The sequence below is a fragment of the Apodemus sylvaticus genome, chromosome 1, assembly GCF_947179515.1.
Source record: "Apodemus sylvaticus chromosome 1, mApoSyl1.1, whole genome shotgun sequence".
In the NCBI taxonomy this organism is placed as follows: Eukaryota; Metazoa; Chordata; class Mammalia; order Rodentia; family Muridae; genus Apodemus; species Apodemus sylvaticus.
In genome coordinates, this window is record NC_067472.1 from 31,984,182 (window position 1) to 32,012,129 (window position 27,948).

At 42.2% G+C, this 27,948-nt stretch overlaps 2 protein-coding genes across 3 annotated transcripts in view; one reads left to right on the forward strand and one right to left on the reverse strand.

Moving 5' to 3' along the window:
• Window positions 1–7,644, forward strand: part of Gldc (glycine decarboxylase) — an 88,985-nt gene extending 81,341 nt beyond the window's left edge. The window contains exons 22-25 of the mRNA XM_052187334.1: window positions 3,202–3,297; window positions 5,227–5,399; window positions 6,214–6,294; window positions 6,985–7,644. Of these exons, the coding sequence (XP_052043294.1) occupies window positions 3,202–3,297; window positions 5,227–5,399; window positions 6,214–6,294; window positions 6,985–7,128 (494 nt within the window). The 3' untranslated portion in view covers window positions 7,129–7,644. The remainder of the gene's footprint in view (window positions 1–3,201; window positions 3,298–5,226; window positions 5,400–6,213; window positions 6,295–6,984) is intronic.
• A 6,641-nt stretch (window positions 7,645–14,285) lies between these two features.
• The window catches only part of Uhrf2 (ubiquitin like with PHD and ring finger domains 2), a 66,331-nt gene continuing 52,668 nt past the window's right edge, over window positions 14,286–27,948 (reverse strand). For both annotated transcript variants that reach the window (XM_052187348.1, XM_052187357.1), the window contains exons 10-16: window positions 25,639–25,745; window positions 21,913–22,075; window positions 21,028–21,168; window positions 20,048–20,144; window positions 19,293–19,450; window positions 16,106–16,204; window positions 14,286–15,288 (exon numbers count right to left, since the gene is read on the reverse strand). In XM_052187348.1, coding sequence (XP_052043308.1) covers window positions 15,142–15,288; window positions 16,106–16,204; window positions 19,293–19,450; window positions 20,048–20,144; window positions 21,028–21,168; window positions 21,913–22,075; window positions 25,639–25,745 — 912 coding nt within the window. In that variant the 3' untranslated portion in view covers window positions 14,286–15,141. The remainder of the gene's footprint in view (window positions 15,289–16,105; window positions 16,205–19,292; window positions 19,451–20,047; window positions 20,145–21,027; window positions 21,169–21,912; window positions 22,076–25,638; window positions 25,746–27,948) is intronic.

The window sequence follows — 27,948 nt, forward strand, 5'->3', positions numbered from 1 at the left end:
AACTTTCCCCAGTGACACACTTCCTCCAACAAGGCCACACCTACTCCGTCTAGGACACCAGGCCTAATACTGCCACTCCCTAAGAGCCTGCCTACAAGGGCCATGTTCATTCAAGCCATCACACCCATGCTGTTCGGAAGACACTCAGCACGTGAGCCAGGCCACTTCGTTTAGTTAGTCTACTGTTCCACCGCCTCACCTTTTTAATATGCTATTTTTGTTAACTCTTAAGAGTGCCACTCACCGTCTTTAATCCCAGCACTTGGGAGGCAGAGGCAGGCGTATGTCTTAGTTCAAGGCCAATCTGGTCTACAGACTGAGTTCCAGGATAGCCAGGGCTATACAGAGAAACCCTGTCTCGGAAAACAAACAAACAAACAAACAAAAAAGAATGCCACTCATGCAAATACAATGTGTTTGGATCACATTAGCTCCCAACTCCTCTTCTCCCCCAAATCTATCCTGATCTTCCTACCTCCTCCCAACACTGGGTCCTTTATTTTTAATCCTATGCTTTTTTTTTTTGGTACTGGATGAGTCCAGTTTATCCAGGTTATTGATATAGCGCCACACAATACCAATATGGTTATGTGGTCCCCTACCAGGGCCACTTCCTCAGAACTGACTCTCCCAGAAGCTGTGGACTGTCAGTAGCTCGTTAGCTAGGAGGGTTGAGTTCCTGGATCCTCTGCAGGTCTGTGCAGGCATCCATGGCTGCTGTGAGTTTGTGGTGCCACTGTTGTGTTCAGAAGACATAGTCCTCTATGACCAGTGGCCCTCCCACAATCTCATGCTGTCCCCGACGCTCTTAGCTGCAGTCCTGGCTAGGGCTAGAGGAGACAGCTGCTGTCTTAGACTGCCCCAGTTGGTCATATACACAGCAGGTTTGTACATCTCTCTCCTAAAAGCTGTAAACAGAGAGCAACATCTTGGGCCCTGGCCTCTCCACCAAATTTAAATGCTATCTCTTAGAGGGCTCTTAGAGAGAGGGGTGCCCTTTGGATGAGCATATACATTTAAAAAATAACATCTGAGAATCCACCTGCCTATGCCTCCCAGAGTGCTGGGATTAAAGGTGTGCACCACCACCGCCCGGCTGAACCTCATTTTTTTTCTTTGGAATGGATTCTTCCCAAACCACTCATCTGTGGTGCTGCCTATACAGATGGAATCTTGGGTTTGGGAGTGTTGGGTTGACCTGGTTAGATGGACTTCAAGCTGTTGCCACTGAACCGCTGCTTACAAGACTCTCCTCTAGGACTGCCAACAAATGACTCCTCTCCTGCTAAGGCACATTCCCAGCCTCAGGCTAGCTGCACACCCTGCAGAGCTGTAAACAGCACTAGCAAGCTTCCTGCCAGGGTTGTAGTGCCCAGGGTTGCAGCCAGAAGCTGAGAGGAGAAAGAGTAGCAGCTGAGACTGGACTCTAAGAATCCTGAAAGTATGGACTGGGCAATGGTGGCGCACACCTTTAATCCCAGCACTTGGGAGGCAGAAACAGGCGGATTTCTGAGTTTGAGGCCAGCCTGGTCTACAGAATGAGTTCCAGAACAGCCAGGGCTACACAGAGAAACCCTGTCTCAAAAAACCCAAAAAAAGGGAAGAAATGTTCTTCCACAACAAAGAATCCTAAAAGTAGAAGTTGACAAGGTCTCAAGGATTTTGTGATTTTTTTTCCCCTCCTGAAACCTGATAATGGTTATTCCATTGGACACATTTTTCTGAGATCGCTCACCTAGACACAGACCTTTCTAGAGTCTCATTTCGTAACCAGTTTCTTTCTCATCATTGTTAAAAAGGATATCCCAAAACTAGGCAGCTTTGACATATTTAGTCTCACACTCTCATGCTTCTGTTTTCAGACTAAAGAACCATTAAGGTTTATTCATTATAAAATTAACGGATTAGTCTCACACTCTCTTCAGGTTTAGCAGAGTGGCTCAGACTGCCTTCAGGGACTGGTAGGGACTGCGGTTAGTTTTGAAGGCTAGAGTTTTGTCAGTGGATTCACCATTGGCTGCGAGTTGGTAAAACGGGTTACTTGGTTTGGTGTGCATGCTTCTGTGCTGTCTGTCTGTGCTGTGTGCATGTGAGCGTGTGGGTGGGCAGCCACGTGTGCAAGGAGTCCAGAGCGGATGCTGGGTCCTTCCCTTGTCACTCTCTGCATTATTGCCTTGACATAGTGTTTCTCATTGCTAGAAAAGCTTACTTACTGTTTGAGTGAGGCTGGCTGGCCTGTGAGTTCTTGAATACCACGTATACCATCACACACACACACACCACACACACACACCACACACACACACCACACACACACCACACACACACACCACACACCACACACCACCCACCCACACATACATACACACACTGCTGGAGAGAGCAGGTACACATTGCTGTGCCCAGATTTTACATGGGTGCTAGGGATTTGAACCCAGGTCTTCATAGAGTAAATACTCTTACCTACCTACTAGCCTGTCTTCCTAGGCTAATAAAACCAGCTAAGGAAACATATCAATAGGTGGACCAGAGAATTTGGGAAGTTCCCAGGAATGTTGATTGCTTATTAGAACTGACTAAAATAAAAAAAATAACCCAAGATGAGGTTATTTAACCTTGAAAGTGAAAATGCTGAACTCACCAGTGAATGCTGAGCTCTAGAAATAATTTGTATAAAAAGATCAGGATTGTATTTAACTGTTTCAAGTAGATTTTAGGTCTTTTTTTTTTTAAATTTGGTGTGTTTATTTTTTTATTTTATTTTATTTTTTCTTATTCGATATATTTTTTATTTACATTTCAAATGATTTCCCCTTTTCTAGACCCCCACTCCCCGAAAGTCCCATCAGCCCCCTTCCCTCCCCCTGTTTTCCTACCCGACCCTTCCCACTTCCCTGTTCTGGTTTTGCCCTATACTGCTTCACTGAGTCTTTTTAGGTCTTCAGAATAGAAATTTCAGAGATCTCCTGCTGATTGTTCTAGTGACACCCCCCACGCCCCTCCCTCCATCTACTACCAGGGTGTAAGATGTAAGATATGCAGGTGTGAGATGAAATAGTGTATGGTAGAGTGATTGAAGTCTTAACTGCCAACTCCAGCCGCATCGAGTTCACTCAGCCCCTTGGTCCCCATGGACCTATGTAAAGAGCTGAATTAACAACAAGCCAGTATTCATCTTCAACTGACACTGTTCTTGGACAGGGTATGTGGCTCATGAATTCATTTTGGACACCCGACCCTTCAAAAAGTCTGCCAATATTGAGGCTGTGGATGTTGCCAAGAGGCTCCAGGATTATGGTAAGTCGCTTTTGACATTCACATAATTGTTCTATAGACCATGAACCTAGAAGCACATGCAGTTCTAGACAATATATCCAAGAACTGCATTTCCTGGTCCCAAGCGGGCATTACTCAGCCCCTGGCCAGAAGGGCGGGAGGGATGCCTGTCTGCTCACAGAGGTGCCAAGAGGATACAGCAAGGATCTGGTCGTTAATTCATTCTCCATTTATTGTGTGTAATTCTGCATAATAGGTCATCCATTCACGGGGAGTCATGTGTCGGCCTTCTATGAAGATGTGTCAGTAAGACTGTTTAAAAATATCTAAAGTATATTTCTTCTTAAAACAAGTGTCATTAAGGATCTGAGGAGGTGGCTCAGTGATTGAAAGCCCTCTCTGCCCTTGCAGAGGTCCTGGGTTCCATTCCCAGCATGCAGCACCCATGTGGTAGGTTATAACCAACCACATCTGGGTGCCTCCCTTCCTGACTTAGGGTCAAGATCCAGGAATCTGTTTCTAGAATAGTACATAGATGGCTCCAGATGTGGATGGTTCCAGATGTGGGAGCATCTAAAGCAGACTGTGAATAGAATTTGCTCACACAAGGCATTGAGGACAGGCTTTAATGGGTAATGAAACCAGTTTGTGCTTTGAAGACCAAAACAACAATTTGCTGGCTAGGCGACACAGATGTATGTATGCTTTTGTAAAGCCCATTAAATGGTTTAGCTAAAATCTGTATATTTCACTCTAAGGTTTATGACAAAATACAAGAATATTGAATTCTTGTTATTGATGGACATTCCAAACTGCTTACAAAATAAAAGTGGTCTGATAGTTACAGTGTTCTTTGAATCACATAAAAAATAAGTTGGGGCTGGCAATACGGCTCAGTGGTAAGTACAGCCCAGTCTGGTGGCCAGAGTTTTATCCATGGGTCCCACGTGGTAGAATGAGTGGTAAACATCCCAAAGGCTCCCAATACACAAGCACACATATGCTAGACATGCAAAAACAAATTAAAAAAATAGCATGGACGGTGTCATTGAAGAGTCTATAGGGGATATGTGAGATCCTTGCTACAGTGCTTTCAAATTGCCTATGGACTTGAAAATTTTTATTAAAATAATGTTAGCAAACTCGTCGGTTAAGGCGTGGAGGCGGGTCAGCAGCAGGGAATGGTGAGGTTTGCCAGACCTTGGGAACCTCTGGTCTCCGCAGCAACATTAGCTGGAAGGTTCATGAGTCTGGGAGATTGGACTTAATCTCAAAATGGCTTCAGAGACGGAATGGGCAGCATCCAGTGGAGATCTATGTGAGTATGAATAAGGTCCTGGCTGAACCTCTACTACTACACACCAAAAATGGCTTCCAGATTTGTCTAAGAAACGAGGGGAAGCTGTGTTTGCCTTTGTTTAGAAAAATCTCTTTCGGTCATGTGTTTGTTTCTTAATTCATCTTACAAACAAAAACTTTCTTCAGGAGTGTTTATACTGCGTTCAGGAAAAGGCAGAGTGTGCACACATGCTGACCCGAGCCTAGGTTCTTCGCATGACAAATGAGAACAGCGAGATGGGCTTGCTGTCTCTTTACCTTCTGATTGGCTGTTTCTTGTCATTACAACACACCATCACAAACAGTGGTTTCTCTTTCTTTTTTTCCGGTGGTTGCTGTCGTCATTGTTTCTGGTTGTTGTTGCTTTCTTTTGAGGTGCCATGACTTGAATCTAAGGCCTGGGGAATGCTAAGCATGCAGTCTGAAGCTAAGTGTCAACTTCAGTCTAGAAAGACTGTAAAACACAAAGTGAAATGGAAATTCCACTCCAATTTTGTCATGCTGACATGCTAATACATGGACATACCTTACATTGCTTGTAAAAAGCCATGCTATAAGTTGCAAACTTGTGTACTTTGGACTTACACACATCCGTCTGGGCTCCCTTTGCAGGATTCCATGCCCCTACCATGTCCTGGCCTGTGGCAGGGACTCTCATGATTGAGCCCACCGAATCAGAAGACAAGGCAGAGCTGGACAGATTCTGTGATGCTATGATCAGCATCCGGCAAGAAATTGCTGACATCGAGGAGGGTCGCATCGACCCGAGGGTCAACCCCCTGAAGGTACACAACATTCCACAAATCAGAAACTGGTATCTGGGGGTATGCTGACCCTCCCTAAACCCTCTGTGATTAGATTCTTGCCTAGAATGAGACAAGTGTGAGAAACATAGAGGTTTCTATCTACTTGAATGGCTGTGGTGGTTACTTGGGTGGACATTGGTTGTAGGAGCTGTGGAGGTCACCTGTACCCAACTGATTGTGAAGGAGGGAGTAGGGAAGGAGGCTCCCTAATTGGAGAGTTCTCATCATTCCGCTTGTGTGATAGCCTTTGTTTACGGCCTCCATGAGCTCTCTCTATAAACCCAGTTCTTGTGTTGGCATAGCAACCTGAGACCAACCTAATTGGTATTTGATTTAGCCTGGGCGTTTAGCAGTGTGTATGGCCCATGTGGAGAAAAGCTCAATGTGTCCCCAATCTCTCCCCAAACACATTACCTTTAGAGTCTCACTTTTCTGGTTCGATGTAAACATTAACCAGGAGATGGCTTGAGAAGGATGTTCTGTGGACAGCAGCTGCATCTCCATGGCTACATGCCAGAGAATGAGACGCTGTGGCAGCAGGTTCAGAACTGCCTGCCTGGGGGTGCGCTGTGGAGATGCTAAAAACCTAGGACCTTGCTTGAAATCCTGTAGCAAAGGGAGAATCTTCCTCATAGTACGATGCTACATTGTCATGTGTGACAACTTCTACTCCGTGTTACTGTGTGTGTGCATAGTACACAGGGGAGATGGTAGTCACCGGATTCAGGGTGAGGTGTGGGAGAAAGCAACACATTGTTTTGACGGGACCCTCTGCCACCATTTCTTTGTCCAGATGTCTCCACACTCCTTGACCTGTGTCACATCCTCCCGCTGGGATCGGCCATATTCTAGAGAGGTAGCAGCATTTCCACTGGTAAGTTCTCTGAACTCTGCCAACCACGGTGTTATTAAATCATCATCCACCCGGGCCCTCCCTTGTTGCCCCTGAGGTTTTGGGATGGTCAGCCAAGTGTAGTGTATGATGAGGAACCAAGGGGTCAGACAGCCCCCAAGGGTCATCTGAGCTCATTCAGAGCATCAGACCCAGGCCCAGGCCCAGGAACACAGGATCAGGGATTAACACTGAACAGCAGTCCTGGTCAGCTGGCTCAACCCTACCGTCGGGAGATGGATTTGATGTGATCTGACTTCTCTTTTAAAGATTTATTATTTGTGTGTGGGAGGGACAGGAGGTGGAGGTTGAGTGTGTATGAGTTTATATGAACCCTGCATGCAGAAGACCATGGAGGTGAGGATACCAGCTTCACTGGGACTTTAATTTTGGGTGGTTTGTGAGCTGCCATGTGGGTGCTGGGAACTGAACCTAGGGCCTCTGCAAGAGCAGAATGTGCTCTTAAGCACTGAGCCATCTCTCTAGCCTCTCTCTAGCATTTCCTTCTGACCCCAGAAGCATGGAGACAAGACTCCAAAGTTGAAATTGTGAAAAATGTGGGTTTTGGTATGTGTTGGGCCACTGGTGCCTTGGCCGTGGGAACATCCAAAGATCACTATGTCTCGATTTCCCCCAAAGGACATCCCAAAATGTCCATCTTTTCCTTTCCAGCCCTTTGTGAAACCAGAGAACAAATTCTGGCCAACCATTGCTCGGATTGATGACATCTATGGAGATCAGCACCTAGTCTGCACGTGCCCGCCCATGGAGGTCTATGAGTCTCCATTTTCTGAACAGAAAAGGGCCTCTTCTTAGTCCTTCCTCCTAAGTTCAAAGGACTGACTTGATGTCTCTTGCTGGAGCATTTGACAAGCAAGGATATTTCTTCTCCTTCACAGGGCTCACACATGAGTTTTATACACTGTATATTTTTATAATCTTTCAAGGTAATGTAAACACAATCAGCATGGTGAATGGCGGCTGCTGCTATACAGTGAGGCAGTCGCTGTTCCTGTTGCCTTGATTGGGAGCCATTTAGCTTGCCGGATAGAAAATTTGGGGTGTGCTAGCAATTTTAACGTTTTAATTCAAGAATTTGCAGAGGTCAGAGCCTATGCTGGGAATTCAATAGATATTCTTTTTGTTCCAAATAAGTCCTCGTGGACTGTGCCCTCTGTGGGAAACCCCAGGGCAAATGTTTACATTTTGTACACACTGAAGAATTCTTCCTCACTAATGTGCCTGATCTGTCACAGCATTTCAGTGTCTTCCTTTCACTGTGGATTTTTTATCTGCTTTTATTAGTGTTCTAATAAAACTGAGTTTGAATAATGCCTTCCCATTTGATTTTACACCCATGCTACACAAGACTCGGGAAGCTGAGAGGGGCTCTCAATCCCCGACAGTGACATATACACCAACTGTCACCCTTGCTTTTGACTGGCTAAGGACAGTCTGTGTAGCCTGTTTACCAGAGAAGGTCACTCTGGTCCTTTTCATCTTGGGTCATAGGTAACTTAACCTCAATTTACAGAAGTTCAAATAGCAGTTTCTTTGAAGCCCAGAGATGACAAGCCAAGGGCTGAGGGTCCTTTGTGGGGAGAGGCAGAGTCCTTGAATGAACTTAGAAGGAGTGGATCAAGTCCTCCATACACGTGCTGTTGACAAGGACCAGGGCCTCAGACCCATCGGAACAGGCAAAGCCTTACCCATGTCAAACTTAGGAAACCCCGGGTCTCTGTGCAGATGTTGATAGTGTGTAAAGAAACTAGCAATGACAGCTTCCTCTGTCTGGATGACTGCAACCTGAGAATAGTCCCTAGACAGACAGGCCTCCTATTGAGCCGACCTAACTCCTTCTCACACTGAACATAAATAACAAAGTTACATTCCAGGTTTTTACATAATTGGTGCCACTTCATCACACAGAACAAGTATGGCCCACCTGATCCCAGCATTTCTGTCTGTATGTCTGTCCTGTCTTCATTCCCTCATCATCCGTCAGGTTTCCAGGACCAAGCCATCCTTCGATCATACCCTCTTGCATCTTCTGCACAGTGCGCACCTATGACCTCAAGATGGCTGCCCTGCATCCAAGCATCTTATGTACCAGCTAGTCAAAAAAGGAGGGAAGGAAAAACAAAAACAAAAGGCAGAGTCCGTCTTCTCGGAATACCTTTCCAAGCAGTTCCATCTAATCACGTCTGCTCACTTTTTAGCAAGACCCTCACTCCTACCTACAATGGGGTACGGAGAGTTCTACTTGGGCATGCTGCTGCCCAGGATGAAGCGACTATTAACGGAATAGGGGAAGGATGAGTTGGTGGACAGCTAGCCTGCCTGCCACAAAGAAGTTACCTCCAGAGTAGCAATCACTCACCATCTTCTCACCTGACAGTTCCTAAGAGTTGCTGTGAGGCTTTTACCTGCTTCCCTGAAGGTGGGTCACCCCAACAACACACAATCACTAAGCTTCATGCTAGCTACCTGAACAGGTTTATGTGCTCTTGTGAAATTCTCCACTACAGTCCACATAATCACACATAAAAAAAAACAAAAAACATGTAGAACAACTTGTTTTAGCCTAACAAAGCAGTACCAAAGAAATACCAAAGCAATGGGGTCCACAGCTTTTGTTTCCTCCACTAATAATTAAATTAATAGCTACTAAGCACTTCTCAGGTACTATGTGCCTGTCACAAAACATGTAGATTGCAGAGCTCATGTGCTTGGTAAGAATTTGAATCTAGCTCCAGGGTCTAACAGCCAAAGAGACCAGGCTACCACGGCTACGAAAACCTGAAGAGCAGGAAACACGGGGCAGCATCTGAACGCAGGCAGCGGTCCGTTCTCTGGTGGAAGCACCGGTGTGCAGGGCTTCGCTTCTCTACAGTGCCTGCAGCTGGTTGCTAAGGCCATTTCCCCAGCTGACCAGCTCTACCCGCCCTCAGGATGTAAGGTAGGTAAACCAACTGCACGTCCTGGGCTGGCACCGCTCCTGTGTTACCTAATGCTAGGTCCTCTTCCACCCCTGGGTTTTGACCTGTAGGAATGTCCCACCTGGAGGACTGCCCCTCGCCCTGTACTCCCAACACTTTGCTTGCCACCTGTTCTCCAGATTTCAGCACTTCCTAACGATCTTCTTAGAAATGGGTGACTTTTTATCTTCGAGCTCCCCGATATTTGTTCCTTTTAAAAACCAACTTTTGTTAATTATTCAGGGTTTTTTTTTTGTTTATATTGTTTTTTTTTTCTGCCTCAGACTAAGTGCCCTGAGAACAAGAGCACATCTCAGTGATCACGGGATTTCCAGTAGAGTAAAGGCTTCCTATGCTGTGTTCAATTAGAGCACCATGTGAACGAAGGAGCAGGATCCTCCATGGGAACTTGCAATGTCTGCGGTGAACGGCTCTTTTAAAGTTATGTGCAAAACCGCCCAGCCTTGAAGAGAGCCTCTGGATTCCTGCAGAATGCGCCCCTAATTAAAAACAGTTTTGCTTATTCTGACCAAACACACACCCTGAAGTATAGCCCTCGAGCTATCCTTAGCTGTACAATGGAGTTGCTTTCGGCACAAAGCCGTGTAGAAGTGCCCTGTCTGTGCCTGTGCCCCGTGCACTAGAATCCCTCTCTCCTCGTGCCCTGGGCCCTTCCAGGAGCACTCATCTGACAGGATACAAGGACAATGGAAGCAATGAAATCTTTAAGCCATGGAGACATCCCTGATCCTTTATCTGGCCCAGTGCACTGCAGAGAGCATCAAAAGGGGGACCTTTCAGTTTCCAAAGTGCTTGTCTCAGGTGGCTTTTACACCTAGAAAAGGACACGTTAATCCTACATCTGGCCAAGAAATATTTTTTCTTTTTTTAATTAGATATTTTCTCTATTTACATAGAGAAATGTAAAAAATTTGTACCAAATTTCAAATGGTGCCCCCTTTCCTTGGTACCCCTATCCCATCCCCCACCTTCCTGACCTGGAATTCCCCTACACTGGCGCACTGAACCTTCACAGGACCAATGGCCTCTTCGCTCATTGATGTCTAAAATGGCCATCCTCTGCCCACACGTGTAGCTGGAGCCATGGGTCCATGTATACTCTGGTTGGTGGTTTAGGCCCTAGGAGCTCTGGGGGTCCTGGTTGGTACATACTGTTCCTCCTACAGGGCTGCAAATCTCTTCAGCTCCTTGGATCCTTTCTCTAGCTGCTCCATTGGGGACCCTATGCTCAGGCTATTGGTTGGCTGTGAGCCATGGGTATTTTGATCCACCTTCTAAGAAGGATCAAAGTATCCACACTTTGGTCTTCCTTTTTCTTGAGATTCATGTGGCCTGTGAGTTGTATCTTGGGTATTCTGAGGTTTTTGGACTGCTATCCACTTATTGGTGAGTGCATATCGTGTGTGTTCTTTTGTGATTAGGTTACATCACTCAGGATATTTTCTAGCTTCATTTGCCTAAGAATTTCATAAATTCATGGTTTTTAATAGTTGAGTAGTACTCCATTGTGTAAATGTACCACATTTTCTGTATCCATTCCTCTGCTAAGGGACATCTGGGTTCTTTCCAGCTTCTGGATTCTTTCTTATCTCCCTGTACAAAGCACAAGTCCAAGAGGATCAAAGATCTCCACATAAAACCAGATACACTAATCTAATAGAAGAGAAAGTGTGTGTGTGTGGTAGGAACCTGGAGCATATGGGCATAGAGGAAAATTTCCTTAACAGAAGACCAATAGCTTATGCTCTAAACACAAGAATTGACAAATGGGACCTCATAAAATTGCAAAGCTTCTGTCAGGCAAAGGACACTGTCAATAGGACAAACCAGCAACCAACAGATTGGGAAAAGAACTTCACGAACCCTACATCTGATAGAGGGCTAATATCCAATATATACAAAGAACTCAAGAAGTTAGATTCCAGAAAACCAAATAACCCTATTAAAAAATGGGGGACAGCAAGGCAGTGGTGGCACACGCCTTTAATCGCAGCCCTTGGGAGGCAGAGGCAGGTAGATTTCTGAATTCGAGGCCAGCCTGGTCTACAGAGTTCCAGGACAGCCAGGGCTATACAGAGAAACCCTGTCTCAAGAAAAAAAAAATGGGGAACAGAGTTAAACAAAAAATTCTCAGCTAAAGAATACCAGATGGCTGGGAAGCACCTCAAGAAATGTTCAGCATCCTTAGTCATCAGGGAAATGCAAATCAAAACAACCCTGGATTCTATCTCACACCAGTCAGAATGGCTAAGATCAAAAACTCAGAAGATAGCAGATGCTGGCAAGGATGTGGAGAAAGAGGAACACTCCTCCATTGCTGATGGGACTACAAGCTGGTAAAACCACTCTGGAAATCAGTTTGGCAGTTCCTCAGAAAATTGAACCCAGCTATACTCCTGGGCATATACCCAGAAGACGCTCCAACATGTAATAAGGACACATGCTCCACTATGTTCATAGCAGCCTTATTTATAACAGCCAGAAACGATATTTTGTCAGTGATTATATCATGCCCCTTTTCTGGGTAGAAGACTTTTTTTTGTCTCTTTTTCCTCATACTTTAGAGAACTTTCTGGAACGCCAGGTCTTCGGTGGCTGGGTCTTCAGAGGCTGAATTTTTGTGGGGTAGGGTGGGCCAGGAGAGTCCTGAGGATCTAGCTGCAGGCTTTCCTGGCACTTTCTAGGCAAGCCCTCTAACTTTTGAAGTACGTCCCCAGCCCTTTAAGGCTAATCTAACTACTTTGAGAATAGATACTTTTGGCTTGGCCAAGTGAGGTGCTCAAACTGTGCACTTTGATCTGCTAGGCTCAATCCTTCCTGAACCAAGTCAAGAAAACATGGCTCCCGTGCCCCTCCCTCCACCAGGTTCTCTCTCTCCCAGCCAAGGTAATGCAACTGGAAGGGTACCAGGCACCAGGCGCAAACCCAGATCTGAGACGAGGCTAAGTATGCCAGCGGCAGGCAGGGCAGTGAATGTCTCAGAAGCTTGAAGTTGGAAACTGAAACCAGAGAACAGTGATTTCTGAGAGCAGGGTTGGTGTTGGGGGGGGGGGGGAGGCAGGATTGTCATGGAAACCCAGGTAGCAATACTAGGCAGTGAGTGATACAGGGTAAGATTCACGATCATGTGGTTTTCCCTCCCTGGTGGAAGGAGTAGGGTAGCCCCTCCCTCCCATCAGCAGCCCACACGTGAGCAGTGCTCCCTCTGCCCACCTCTGTGCTGTGCTCTGTGACTCATCTACTTTGCAGGGATGGCTGCTGCTACCACCCAGCACTTCTTGGCCTAGAGACCAGTGGTTCTCCAGGGATCCTCTTGCTGTGGACAGAAGACTAAAACTGCAGAGGCATCCGCAGCTACCGGACAGTTCTGGGCCTCTGTAGTATACCGTCATTGTCGAGACTACCCAGTCCGTCCTGTCTAAGCCCATGTAATAAATCCCTTTTCATAATTCAGTCAGTTCCTCCTGAGGACCCTGATGACAGCCTTAGTCCCTATCCTAGATGCCCCAGCTGCTGCTGCATACTGCCAAGCTTGAGTCAGAAACCGTCTCCCAGAACCTCTCCCACTTCTTAAGGATGGTGCGAAATCTCTATTTTAGAATTAGATTTCTGTTCTCAGATCACCGAACGGTTTGTTCAAAAGATGTGGCAGGAGGCAGGATTTGGTGCTAAAAACTGGCACAAGATTTCCTTAAAAGCTGTATTTTTTTATATGATGCTGTGATGGGCTTTGATACAGAAACTGTAACCCAGCCCTTCCCTCAACATCACTGTTCCTAAGGGGAATATTTATACAAATTCATAAAACAATATTCCAACTCACTCTGCTAGCCAAAGAAGATGCCTTGTTTAAAATGAGCTTCTAAAATGAGAGTTGCTGGGCTGGGCTCGTAGCTCAGTGTCAGAGCCTTTACCTGGCGTTAAGTGAGAACATAGGCTCAATCAACAACACCATTAAACAAAGCATGCAAGCAAGCGTAAGTAAAATCAAACTGGAGAATGCTTAGTAATTCTTTTAATTCTTAATACTGCTTTAATTCTTCTGAATTAAAGGGAACGTAACAGAAGGTGGATGAGCCTCACTGTTACAGGTTTCTGTACTAAGAGCAAAGCAGTTACTTGTTTGTCCACTGGGATCAACGCTGCAGACAGGGCTGGGCCTCATCACCTCATCCTCTTAATGGTTGAAAGGATTATGCTTAACACACATACACACAACACACACTCACAATCACACATATCCCAGTGTGCAGGAGACAGAGGCAGACAGATCTCTGGGAGTTCCAGGCTGACCAGCGCTACATGGTGAGACACTGCCTCAAAAAACAAAAACAAACAAACAAAACCCCAAACAAAGTGGACAATACGAACTTTCAATATTCATACTGTATATTCAATAACAATGGTGCCTAATAAACTACTGGCAACATATGTGTGTGAACATCTGTGTGTATTTGACCCACTTTCTGAAATACTCATTTGTAAAATATGAAGTAGCAGTCAAAATACTAAAACCCATAAGATAAAAGCTGCACATAACAGGATGGAGAGAGGCTCAGCAGGTCAGAGCACTTATTGTTCAGTTCCCGGCCCTCACAATGGGTGACACATGACCAACTGAGTTCAGGGCATCTAATGCCCTTTTCTGGTCTCTGTGTTTCTGCACGCATGCACACAGTATATATACAGATATGCAAGAACTATATAACAAAGTTATAACTATAACAAAACCCTTTTAAAATCAGTAGAGTATTACAAAACAGTCAGCATGTTCTTTTGAATAATATCCTCATTTATAATTAAGCCAAAGGTGGAATGTGCCCTTCTGTGTCAGAATGGATCTAGCTTTCATACCAAAATATAGTAAAAATGTTTCAATAAGACACAATGGAAAAAAAAAAAGACACAATGAAACCCAAAATTTATAAAATGCACAGAAACAAAGACTATAAATAAGTAAAGCTGACTGCATCGTTTTCTGATCATAAAATATTTATTAAGGTATACTCTTAAGGAATATAGTGAATATAAAATGTAGGATCACAATGTGAAGCAATTTTAATCTTCTCAAAGCCAGCGCAGCCCTCCTAATCTGCAGATGGAGACCACGAGGAGAAATTACTGCGCGCCAGATGAGGACAGAGCGGCTTTTCAGGAACATTTACTACTAGAGCTTCGGATACCTCTGTCATTGCAAAAGAACACCACATTTCACTAATGCAGCAACAATGCATTCATATTGTTCTCATTAGTCATTAGTAGTCAATTTGCATAAAACACCAGAAAAAAGTCACAATGGAGATCACAAATGAGTTAAAAAATGAACATGTTCTTGCAAAACACGCACTGTGATGGAAAGAGACATTAAAAAAAGTCGTATGCATATTACAGAAGCGGCACTCATCCCAACAATCGCGTCTGCCTTCTTCCCTGGGAAAGCGTAAGTACAAGGAACAGGCACAACTAATACTTGGGAGGCAGTGTGTAGCTAAAATTTCATTTAACTAATTAGTCAATGATTTTTAAAATCCCCGTAAATCTTTTCTGTCCTGAGGTAGTTGCAAAATAAATCATAAATTGGGTAATCAACTACAGTGGAGGCTTTAAGTCTTCATTCGTGAAAATGAGTTGTTACTGAGAAGAACTACCTTTTGCTATCTAAAAGACAGTTGAGAATGGGCCTCTTACTACACACACAGGAGGAGGCTGTGGGAAAGAGGTACTGCTGCTTCCAGACGAGACACGGTCCAGCGCTGCTTTATCCCTCCCACTCTTTGTTACACTTGTTACTGTCCAAAACTCCACCAGGAACAACACAGAAGCACGCAGATCACCGGCCTTTGCTGTAGCCAGGGAAGAACAGGTCAAGTAGAGTTTGGAGGGTCTCATTTAGGATCATGACGTAATTCTGCCCGAGATCATGGCGGCAAGCAGGGCAGGAGAAAACCTGGGCCTTAAAGGAGCGCTGTAAGCAATCCTAAGGGCACGGAGGGAGGAAGACAGGAGAAAGCAGGAAAGAGGGAAAAACCAACTTCAATTATGTGAAAAATCACTCAACAAGTTATGTTCTTAATAAAACGTAGACACTTATTACTCCTTACAAGAGAGGTCTGGGATGAGCAGTCATGAAGACCTGACTCTGTACTATACTGTCTACGGGTATACTAATGTACACTGTGAGACTTCAGGTAAATGACTAAACTAGCTTGTGCCTTGCTTTCTTCATCTAGTAAAGTGGGTGCTAGAGAGTCCTGAAAGAACTCTAAAGAAAAAATTATAACTCTGCTGCTCAGAATTAAAACACATTTTGTCTAATCATTAACCATAATAGGTCCGTCCTGTGAAGCAGGTTTCCTTTACTAAGTCTAGAGCCTCCTGACACACGTAAGCTTACACTTGGAAAGCAAGCGTCCTCCTCTGGCTGGGCCACAGCACAGCACTCAATGTACCTGAGCATGCTGCCCTTTTATTAAATGTATGTAAGTCTTTCAGTTTGCAGTGCAGCGTGTAGAACGCATGCCCACTGTCAGAGAGTGACGCTGTAGCTTCTTAGTTGCCACCTCAGCCCATCCTCCTTCCAAGGACAGCAGAATATCCCCAACTGTATGGACGAGAACGACTATTATGCGATTTTCACTGCAGCTATCTCACAATCAAGATGTAGTTAAAAAGTTTCCTAACAAGAAAAGTGCCCATACCTATCCTTGATGGAAAAAATGGTCAATTGTATGCTAAAGACAGGGGGCACCCACTGTGCTGTCAGACCTAGCAAGGGACAGTGGGTCTGAACTTACCTTACAGACATTGTGAAAGCATTCTGTTGTGACAGGCTGGTAAACTAGTTCTTGGCAGCAAACACACATAAAAGACTGTTCCAGTTTCTTCAGAAAATTCTACAATGGTGCCCAACAGGAGGAAAGAAGAGAAGATTAGCAGCTCAAAATATACTAATGAATTCTAAATGACAGACATCTTAATCACGGTTAAGATGTGTCCACCTTAAACCAAGTAGTGACTTCCTAAGGAAAACAAATGTTAAATGAAAGAAACTAAGGAAATTTCATCAAAGTATCCCAAAACTTCCCAGTCTAGTGATAATAATCATTTTATTTTGGGTGCTGAAGAGAGGAGGTCAGGCCTCAAACTAATCTCAGTTTCTGCATCCCGAGTCCTTGCCTCTTGCACACTGGGGTGGCAGGAATGAGCTCCTACAAGAATGTATTTTTTACTTAGAGGGTGGGGCTGGAAGCAGTTAGGGGCAAGCAGATGGCTCAAGGAACAAGGGACTTTATGTTGAGCCTAAAACTTGATAGTCTCCACAGAGAACCACATTGTGTAAAGAGAGACTCAGCGTCAAGGAGTTGCCCTCTGACCTCAGAAAACGAACACACACACACACACACACACACACACACAGCAAGGAAAGAACCAGTTCAGTAGTATACTACTTGTCCAGCACTGTAAATACAACAGAAAACACAGACAGCTCATCACAAGGCCATTCAACATGGAAGAAAATAATGAGGCAGTCAGTCTTTACTGTTACAAACTACAATGTTTTTTGAAACTAAAGAAACACTAGGTAAAACCTCTAGTGTCCAGTGTCACAAGAAACCTGCATCTTCCTAAAATGCTGTGCACTATTCTCAATTTCCAAGACACGTATTTTCCAGGAAGTAAAATTTATTTAAAATGGACAAAGTGGATACTCTATTTCATCAAAAGCCACAATCAGTTCCAATTTCCGTGTGTGTGTGTGTGTGTGTGTGTGTGTGTGTCCTTCCTTTCTTTTTAAGAAAAGCTCTCCCCATATAGGCCAGGTTAGACTGGAGCTCACTGGAACTCAGACATCAGCCTGCCTCTGCTTCTTCTGTGCTGGGACTAAACACACGCACTATCACACGGCTTCTTCTTGTCTTTTAAACTAAACAAAGAGAGGGTTCCAAATAGTCCCAAGTGTGAGGCTCCATGTGGGGCCACGTTCAGTGATCACGAGCTGTCAGGTCAGAACGACTAGGTGCAGCACTTAGGTCTTGCTGAGAGCAGGACATCACCACATATGCATTCACGTGCACTTGGGCAGTCTTCTTTCAAGTCCACCCCTATCTGAACCTCAGTGAAGTTACCTACCACTAACCAGCTGTGTCCTTCCCAACAAGTCTAACTGCTCAACTAAGTTATAATTAACAATTGCTGTGCCTTAGTGTGCCCTTTGCAAAGAGTCTGACCTAACAGACCCTATTTTTCTCCATCCATCCATCCATCCATCCATCCATCCATCCATCCATCCAGGGTCACTTGCTTAAGCAAGTAATACTCTCATAGAACAAAACTGCTATATTCAGGCCATTAAAACAAAACAAAATGAATCAAAACAAAACCCAAAGCTTCACCTCATTTTACCAAGGCCAACCCAAGATTTCACATGTATAAGCAAAGTAAATGCTTTTTTTTTTTTTTTTTTAAATTTTTGGTTTTTTGGATTTGGTTTCTTTGAGACAGGGTTTCTCTGTATAGCCCTGGCTGTCCTGGAACTCACTCTGTAGACCAGGCTGGCCTTGAACTCAGAAATCCGCCTGCCTCTGCTTCCCAGAGTGCTGGGATTACAGGCGTGTGCCACCACCGCCCAGCTATAAATGCTTTTCTTTAATTAGTAATTTTTTTCAGTAAATTTTGGATATAGCTAAATGATAACAGTTACCAATAAGCTTAATTTAGTAAACTATCTCTCAACCAAAAATGCACAATAGTCACAGGAGACCCTCCACACTAGATGGGAGGCAGATACCTCTTACATTACTCACTTCAGACACGAGATGTTTTAGCTGTTGCAGTAAAAGGAAATAAAGCAACAGTGAGGGAAAAAGAATGAGATGAAAAAATATAACTTATATGCAGATACAGATGACTCACAGTAGTTGTGCATCAAACTACTTTAGGAGGAGAGAAATAAAAATATTACACGCAGAGATCAAAATAACAACAAAATAGGAGACATAGTAAGTCAAATGAGTTAACAGTTCCCAGGTGAAGCTTTTTCATTTGATGAGCACAATTTAACATGAAATCCACACATTAGCAACATCATCATCATCATCAACAACAACAACACAAGAACAACAACAACAACATCAACACAAAAACCAGGTCCCTCTATGTAGTCCTGGCTGTCCTGGAACTCAGTGTGTTGTAGAGCAGACTGTCCTCACACTCAAGAGACAGACATCCGCCTCTTGAGTGCTGGGATTAAAGGTGTGTGACACCAGACCCAGCTTTACTCTAAAATTTAATGATTACAAAATCAAGAAGTTGAAAAAAAAAAAAAACAACAAAATCTAGTTGTCTTAATTAAAAAAAATCAAATTAAAAAAAATACTTTAAAAATTAAAATTATCTGTATATTCTTGTATGTGTGTGAGATGGGGTGTTGGAACATAAGTGACAGGGCGGGCCCTCCAGAGATATAATTACATGTGGCTGTAAGCAGCTCAAACGAGGTGCTGGAATCAAACTCGGGTCTTTTGCAAGAGTACGACAAGCTCTAACCATAGAGCGTCCTCACCAATCCTGATGACAAGTACTTAAACATATCAAGACTGGTTTACTTTACTTCAAAGCTGAACATACAAGTTTGAAAATCATACAAACTATTCAAAACTTACACTATTAGAGTATCTCATCTTTGAACTATAAGAACAAAACCTTTCTGCTGAGTTTTAGAATCAGTTGACTTGAGTTTTACAACTGAAAATTCTTCCTAAAAAGAGTACCTAAATGTAAGTTAATTAATTTAGGATTAAAATCAACTCTAAGAAGTTTAAAGTAACCTTATAGTTGCTTAAATTTATTGACTTCTATTATTTCTGAAAGGTCAAGGAAATGGATTTTAAAAAATCTACATAAAATAAGGTTTGGATTTGTGAAAACATTGTTTCCATTTTTAGTATCAGAGCATCATTAGTGAAGAAAAGCGTTACACACCGGTCCTTCCACAAGCGATGCAAGCACTTCATCCCACAGCTTCTGGTTCTGACAGTCTTCTCTGATCAGGCGTTGCTGCTGGGGTGTGAGCTGGAACGCTTCTACTGCGTCTGCTGAATCCGATGCCTTCAGCGCTTTGGAGTTACTTGGACACTCATCTAGGTTGATTTATAAAATATGTCAGTAGACCCTCACAGTCTTAGAAACTGCACAGAGGTTCACTGGTGCCAGTAATGCTCAGAAGGAAGATGCCCACATGTAGCCACTTCCCCTCAAGTCTAGGATACTGTGATGGTTTGTATATGCTCAGCCCAGGGAGCAGCACTATTAGAAGGTGTGGCCCTGTTGGAGTAGGTGTGTCGCTGTGGGTGTAGACTATAAGACCCTCATTCTAGCTGCCTGGAAGTCAGTGTTCAGATCAAGATGTAGAACTCTCAGCTCCTCCTGTACCATTCCTGCCTGGATGCTACCATGTTCCCACCTTGATAATAATGGATGGAACCTCTGAACCTGTAAGCCATTCCCAATCAAATGCTGTCCTTGTAAAGAGATGCCCTTTTGCTGTGTGTCTGTCACAGCAGTAAACCTTGAGACAGATAACTTCCTGGGCGTGCTGTTGGCATGGCTCTGACTCTATTTAAGAGACAAACACCACCCCCAACAAAATCCTTTTACTATCATTGCTTACTCAATTCCTTCTCTATTTCTCTTATCACAATGTGTTATCACATAGATGCTCTGCAGTTGCTACTTGCCATCTGAAGCTGGCCTTTTGGTGCCGTCACTGGCCTGCTTCTTTGACTGTCCCTTGGTCTTCTTCGCTTCCTTTTCTGAGGGGTAACCTGCTGGATACTGGTGGGGGTGAAGAGACAATGTTGATTTAAACCTCACAGGGTGAGAGGCTCCAGATCCGGAAGAAAGTTTAGGGGGTGGGAAGGGAGGGGTTGTGTATGCTTCCTCCACATTTAATTTACATAAAGCAAATATATATTTCAGAATTCAAAGGGCAAAAGATTTTAATTGAAATCTCAAATTCTGCTTAAAGCCTTACAGTCTTAACTGTTACAATGCTCCACTTTATAATCTGATATTTCAGTTTCAGATCTAAGAGAAGAAAATCTTCATATGCTTTGTTGGTGGCTTAAGAAAATGAGAAACTAGGCATGAAGCAAGGATCACATGTGATCTGATATATTCACATAGATAAGTGGCTTGCAACTCAAAACAAAAAACTGAGCACCAAATTTCTCATCCCCCAAAATTAGGGGATGGAAGATGGTTTTTAGAAAACTAAATGGAACTTAATTAATTTTCCATCACCTAAAAGTTAGATTTGAAGGGATCCATTCTACCTCCTAACCTTGATTGACAGCTATTTTAGAGGTAAGGCATGACTTTGTGATAATGCTCATGTTTAAAGCTCCACATATTTCTGGCCTCAACACATTACTATTAACCCATCATAGTAGATACACTTTTAACTCTAGAAGCCACCACTCCACCTACCAAAATACCTGAGTTCCAAACAGAATTAAAAACATTTTGCTTTTCACTAACAAGTCCTGCTTTTTCCCAGCATGATACACAGGAAACCATCCTTGGTCTGGTTCCTTTCTGCATCTTGTATTCTGTCTCTCACAGTCCGCTGACCATCTGCTACGCCGTATACAGATAAGGTTTGGAGATGTTGTGCACTCTTGTAACACATGAGCAGTACAGACTAAGGGGCTCTAACCTGCAATCGCAGACACAGCCTCCTTGATCGTTCGATTCCTTCTGAGGTCCAAGGAGCAGGTTCAACATCATCTCTTCTTAAAAGATAACGCCAAACCAAGAAGCCATGGCTGGATGAAATCTCTGGCCAGTATTTTACTACCTATAATCATAATATTTCAGTATTACATTAAAATGTAAGGTTTAGACTAACCAAATATAAGGCTTAAATAAATCTGCCATAATTAAATGCAACCTCAAAATATTTGCTTTGCAGTCAACAACAGTAAATAAGAATATTAACATATTGTTATGAGCTTATTTCTTAAGATAGTTCTCATACAGATGTAATATTATAAATTTATCATAGCAACAAATTAACAAATTTTATTTTGCAAATTAGGATGGAAAAAATGATGGTAGATGATTTGCTTATTTTTTTATCCAAGGACACAAATCCATTTTTAATAATATACGTATTCTGCCTTAAAAACCTCTATTGTAATTATTAGGATACATAGTAGCCAAGATATATAATGAGCAAATTAGTTATATAGTCTTATCACATAGACTAAATACTTAAAAAAGGAAATATTGGGACTGGGGTGGAGTGTTTGCTCAGGGCGCACAAGCCGTGGGCTAGAGCCCTATCAGTGCCAAACAAAGCAAAAGGGAAGCCACCTGCACCCAATTACACATAACTCCACCTTAGGAACTTCCGAGCCTTCTTTTCAGAATACTAAAAAAGCTCAGTTCATGTATCTTTTATACTTAGAGAAAAAGGAGAATTGCCAATGAACTAGGCCATCCTTTCTCTAGCCCACCTAGCCCACCCAGGAGTTCCCTGTGGTAATCATGTCTTAAACGCCCCAGAACGACCCAGTAGATGTCATGCCAGATAGAGCACCTTATAAATGCCATCATATCTGTTGCCTTCTTCGGGAGCATATTTGCTGATCTTCCTCCCTTTAAAACTGCGTATCACTCTGACTGGCTTACCAGCTCTCCAATTTCGAGACTCTGCTCCAATTTTATCATCCAATGGAGCATCACAGTTTAGGGCCAATGCCCTAAAAAAGACAAAACAAAGTCTTTATACCAAGCAATCTTTCTCCAAGTATATAATTGAGTCTTTAGCTCAATTAAAAGGTAAACTATGCCTTACCTGAAGATTAAGATTCTATGATTCTTTCCATATTATTCCAGACAATAGGATTATGCTTTCCCCCACCAGCAGAGAAGACATATCAGTTTTCTGATGTCACCCCCAAGCCAAGGGATTGGTTCTCAAAGAGCCTGTAGGGTTCTTCTGAAAGTAATAACATCTGTGCCACGTATAATAGAAAACAACTAGAAATACATGGATTTGCTTAAAATGTTTGTGGGGAAGAAGGAGATGTTGGAAAACTAAGGGAACTGACTGCTTTAAGAGTTAAATTTTGATGGAGTAAGGTAAATTGCTAGAATAATGAAGAAAAGAAATCCAAAAAAATAAATGTATCGGCAAGGTACAAACAGTTTGTCTAGGTTTTCCACATTTCAGACAGAAGAAATTCTGTCTAAAGGATATTAAGAATAAGTATGACATCAGAATATCCTTTAAGGACCTCCACAAAATGAGGTCTTTAAATTTAAGTGAATCAAAATGCTGGGGAAGTCCCAAGAATAAAGAACTTAATTACTGTCTTGAGACCACTCTGACCTACTGATGACACATAGTCAAAGAGGATCACTATGCTGGAAGAAGGACACACCCCAATGTTAGTGTCCCTTAGCATGTAGCAGTGAATCAGTGAGCAGAGTTAGATGTTTTAAGAACTTCTGAGGAGTATCTAATTCTAAAAATAGGCATGTACCCAAGTTGGGATATTACTTAAGATGCCCACCTACTTCCTCCCCTCAGTAAAGAAACCATTGTTGACACGTGAGGGTTAGAAACTGGGTTGAGTCAGTAGGTAAACAGCTGCCTTGTAAGCAGGAGGACCTAAGTTTTGATTCCTAGAAGCAAATCCTAGGTCATAACCATGAGGACAGGGGCAGCATAAGTGGACTCGACACACACTTGAGAAGATACGGAGTACCTGAGGGGACTTAATAGGAAGAGTGGAGAGTGAGTATGACCAAACATTGTGTGCACGTAGAAAATTCTCAATCAATTTATAAAAAATGCTGTATTTTAAAAAATTATGAGTGTAGTACTGTGTGCTTATAATCGCAGTGCTGTTACATGGAATTATGTGGATCCCTGCGGCTCAAAGGTCAGCCAACCTAGCCCGCTTGGTGGATTTCTTCCAGGCCAGTAAGAGACACACACACATATGAATACAAGTGCACATAGTCAATTGTATAAAGTCAGTTATGATACAAAATATCTTTTTGGATGTATTTCTTTTTATAGACTATGACTGACCTATGGCAAGGGGTCTCTTTAACACAGTCATCTCCTCTTAGTATATGTGCTGCCGAAGTGAGCACACACAGTCATCTTCTTAAAGTAAATGCAATATAACTTTTCCAGCTGTGCACAAAATCCAGCTTAAGAAGTTATCTCTTTTACGTAAAGGGGAGATACTTTAAAACACTAGGAGGTAGGATAAAATAAGCCACCATGGCTCACACCCATCCGATGTCCTCGTCTGTCTTCCTCAAGCACAAGGTGCACACATGGTTGAAAAAAGATGCAGGGAAAAAAATCTATACATGTAAAATAAAAAATGTAAATATGAAAATATAACCATCTACCTAGGGTTATTATTGTATCTTTTATCACCCAAATTATTAAATACGGGTGATAGAATAACTACTAGCTTCACATCCTTGGGTGACATGCTCTCAAGTTCACAGGTGCCAATGATCACGATTACTGCCATCACTAAATGGCACTGTCAACTCAAGCTTTGGCTTCATAAGTTTACAGACTACTGAAAACTCTGAAAGGAGTCTGAAAGATGAAACCAGCCAAAAGGCAGGCGATGCAGCTCTTTATCACTGTCTCTGTCACTCCAGCACCAGTGGCGTCTGCGGGCACTGACAGAAAGGACAGCTGAGACACCTTCCTGTCCACTTCACTTTCCAAAGCTGGTAAGAAATGGGCACTGCTCAGAAGCTAGAAGGTACCAACTTCCTCTTGGCAGAGAAGCAAGAATGAACTGTACCATACACTACGTGGTAAAGAGTGTGTGTCTGAGACCAAGTTAAAGGCCTTTACTTAGGTTTTCAAGTTCATCAGACAATATATTTCTTTATAAGATGTAAAACTGCACGGTATACATACAGCTCCATGCCTAAGGTAACTTACTGGATAATTAGGTCTACAAGACAAGTCAAATCTAAGTTGTTTTCAATCGACTTCATTTTCACCATCTTCCTTTTAACTGCAAACATTTTTATTGTTGCTGATTATTTTCTAAGGAGTTTGTAACATTACTTATTGGACTGTGCAAAAATGTAAAAGGAATGCAACATAACTATTCCAAATGTGCATAATTAGGAAGACATTTCAGTAAAGTAAAATAGTCTTATCACAAAAAAATATAATTCTCAGACTTGATAACATAAAAGGCCACTGCTAATTTAAGATACATATTCACTAACAAAAATTGGTCAGGCTATTTCTAATTTCTATGGTCATTCCTCTTAAAGAGCTGCCTTCTTTGTAGGAAAAGGGTAGCAAGTACTTCTATCTCAGGAATGAGATTTCACCAGCAAATCTGACCTGTCTCCTCTGCTAGTCCAGTAAAATAATCCTTTGTCAGAAATAATAAACAAGATATAAAAACAAGATTCTACATAACCTGGTATGCAATAAAATGTGAAATAATATTGGTATTTTTTTTAGCATGGTAATAAGAAATTAAAGTGATACTATTTAGAATTTAGTAAAAAACAATCATTTTTACTCAATGTGAAAATGCTCTATAGGGCATAAAGAAACTTAACTTTTACATAGTTCACAAAATTTTTACTATGACAAGTTATAAAGTGATCTTTGCTATCCGAGGCTTGAGTTCTTTATTGTTTACATCAGCATGCAGTTAAAAAATAAAATATTTGGAAATTAAATTTGTATACTATGGTAATAAGAATGTCTCTGTTAAAAGTATTAAAAGTAAGGTAGGCTTTTTGTAACATACTAAGGGAATTTAGTTCAAAAAGAACACTTTTATAATTTGTAAGTTAGTTTATTAATATAATTTTAAAAGTGCATGGAGACAGACTGCTATTTGACTTACCGTTCACAGAAGGCTACTTCACATTAGTGAGTCACCTCTAAAGCAGATTTGCCACGTGGAAGCTAACGTGCTGAGGGAGACAACCCTTCAGCTGTGACTTACAGTGTGGTAAACATGCCACCTCATCTCTACTCCACTTACATCATAAGGTTCCTATCCTTCAAAAGTGGCAACAGGCTTCAAATGTTATCAAGTAATATTTAAGTAACCTGATAACATTTTGGTTATCAATAAGGGGGGATTATGCCACTTAAACATGAACACTATGAAAAGCCAACAATGGGATTTTAATGTCATCTAACTCCTAGCTGAAGATTGTTCCCTAGAGCTTAAATAACAGTTCTAATGCTAGGATCCAAATTTGGTGTAACCTCCAGATGTACAAGTCTTTAGAACAGCACCTGTTCATGTTTGTCAGTGTCTGATCAGCCGATGGTGCACCAATTCTTTTATTACCAGCAAGATTTTTACCACCGCTTCCAGTATACGTGAACTCATCACCTCGGTCCTATAGAGAAAGATTTTTTTTTTACAGTAAGATACTTAAGCCAGAGTATAATTCACTGATTCTCACATGAGAGTCAGAACATTAGATTAAAATGTTATTGACAAGTTTATCAGAGAATTAGCCAAAATAAAGCAAAACATAACCACGTGTGCAGTAAACCTCAAGCTTTATCACTTGATCTAAAGCTTTTGCTTCAGTTACAGCTGATAATGTCTTCAAACATTCTCACACTGTGCATGTATCCAAGTAATCCAGAGCATTTTATAAGACTAATGGGTTAGAATCATGTACTCAGTGGTAACTGACATCAGCACTAGCTAGCAGGTTCTTCATGAACAGCATCACTTTCATAAACACTTCACTATGGGATTCTTAGCTCTTACTTGCACAATACAGAAGTTTTCTGACAGATATTCAAAATTTGACATGGACATTAAATACATTTTATAAAGTAAATTTACTTAAAAGCTTCACTGTACAGTTCTAATGGCATAATAAGTTTTCCATATTTCATATTTTGAAATTATCCATGGTACACTCAGGTTAAAAAATAAGCATTGCTACTATTTAAAAGATATCTGGAAAATAAACTGAAAATTAAATGCAGTACTTGGCATCTACTAACTTTGATAAACATGCCCAAAGGAAATGTTATGAAAAGGAACATGATCATTTCTGTGGTAGTTACAGATTTATATAGGAGAGGTAAATCTTAACTGATTCAAAACTCAAAATAACTCAAGAAAAACATCAATACGTAATTTACCAATACTAACTGGTTAGTGATTTGGGTTTTTAAATTATATTTTAATTAGTTTACTTTGTGAAGGAGCATACACATGCCACAGCCCACATACAGAGGTCAGAGGACACCTTGCAGGAGTCAGCTGGTCCCCTACCAGTGAGTCCAGGAAATCACATCAGGATGGCAGGTCTGGGGTAAATGCCTCTACCCACTGGCCCAGTGTCCTTTATAAATGTGAAATCAGGATGGACTTAAGACAATACTGTTTTTGCTACTAAATTCTTACTTCTTTGAAGGTTGCTTGTTCCCATTCTTTGGATTAAATCCTAAGTAAACTTGTGCAGCACTAGGTGTTTTATGACATGGTGGTGTACACTATAACCCCAGCACTCTCAATGGCTGAGAAGATAGACTAGATTCAAGTACGGGACCAACCTGGGCTACACCATGAGGAATGAATGAAAGAATGAATGAATGCTTCTATTAGCCCCCAAACCTCCAACTTACATTTGATGATGAAATATTTAAGGTCACTGGTTTTTAAAACAAGAAGTTAAATTTAATCTCTAGTGTGTATTCCATTTGCAGGAACTCTAATAAATATACACAATAATGACCAAGAGTACCTCCCCTCACTCTCTCGTGCCCCCTGCCCCCTGCTTGCTTTCCTTTCCTTCCTTCTTTTCTGTCTTTTGTTTGTTTTGAGACACAGCTCAGGCTGGTTTCTAACTTACTGTGTAGCTAAGGATGTCCTTGGCCTACCTCCAGGTTCTGCCCCCACCTCCCAAGTGCTGGGATAACAGGCCTGGGTCACTACGCCCTACTCAAACACTTCCTTACTTGATGAGAGACAATCCTGTACACTATATCTGGATTGACTCCAGAATACTTAAAATCAAAATCACCAAGTTTTCAAGTTATAATTCTGAGAGTGCTATAAAGAAATAGTAGTGATATGTGACAGAACAGGCATGGTCTACACTAGACAGAACATGCATGGTACAACCTAAACAGTGCTTTAAATGTTAAAGAAAAATAATTTTGAACATTTGCTACATCTTCAAGTAGCAAGCAAATTATGACTAAAATTCTGTAGCACACCATTAACATAATTGTACTTCAATCATTATGCTAACAAAAGCTTTCTATTATCACAGAGAAAAGGATGAGCCTGATTTGTTGTGTGTGTATACTATGAAGTAGCTAATGCAAGGCTGCTGCTGCCTAGAAAGACTGCATACAAAGAAGCTATACCTGCCCAAGGACACCAAGCTGCCACTACCAAGTAACATAATTTCCCATAACCCACCCTGGTATCAAAGCAACATCCTTGTGCAAGCTAGGCCTGCATGTAGATCGCAGAGCTGCATTCCTAATACACCATTTTCTAGTCTCTATTCTCCCTCACACGATGCGAAAGGAGATACAATGACAGATGGTTGTACTGACTCCTGCCAT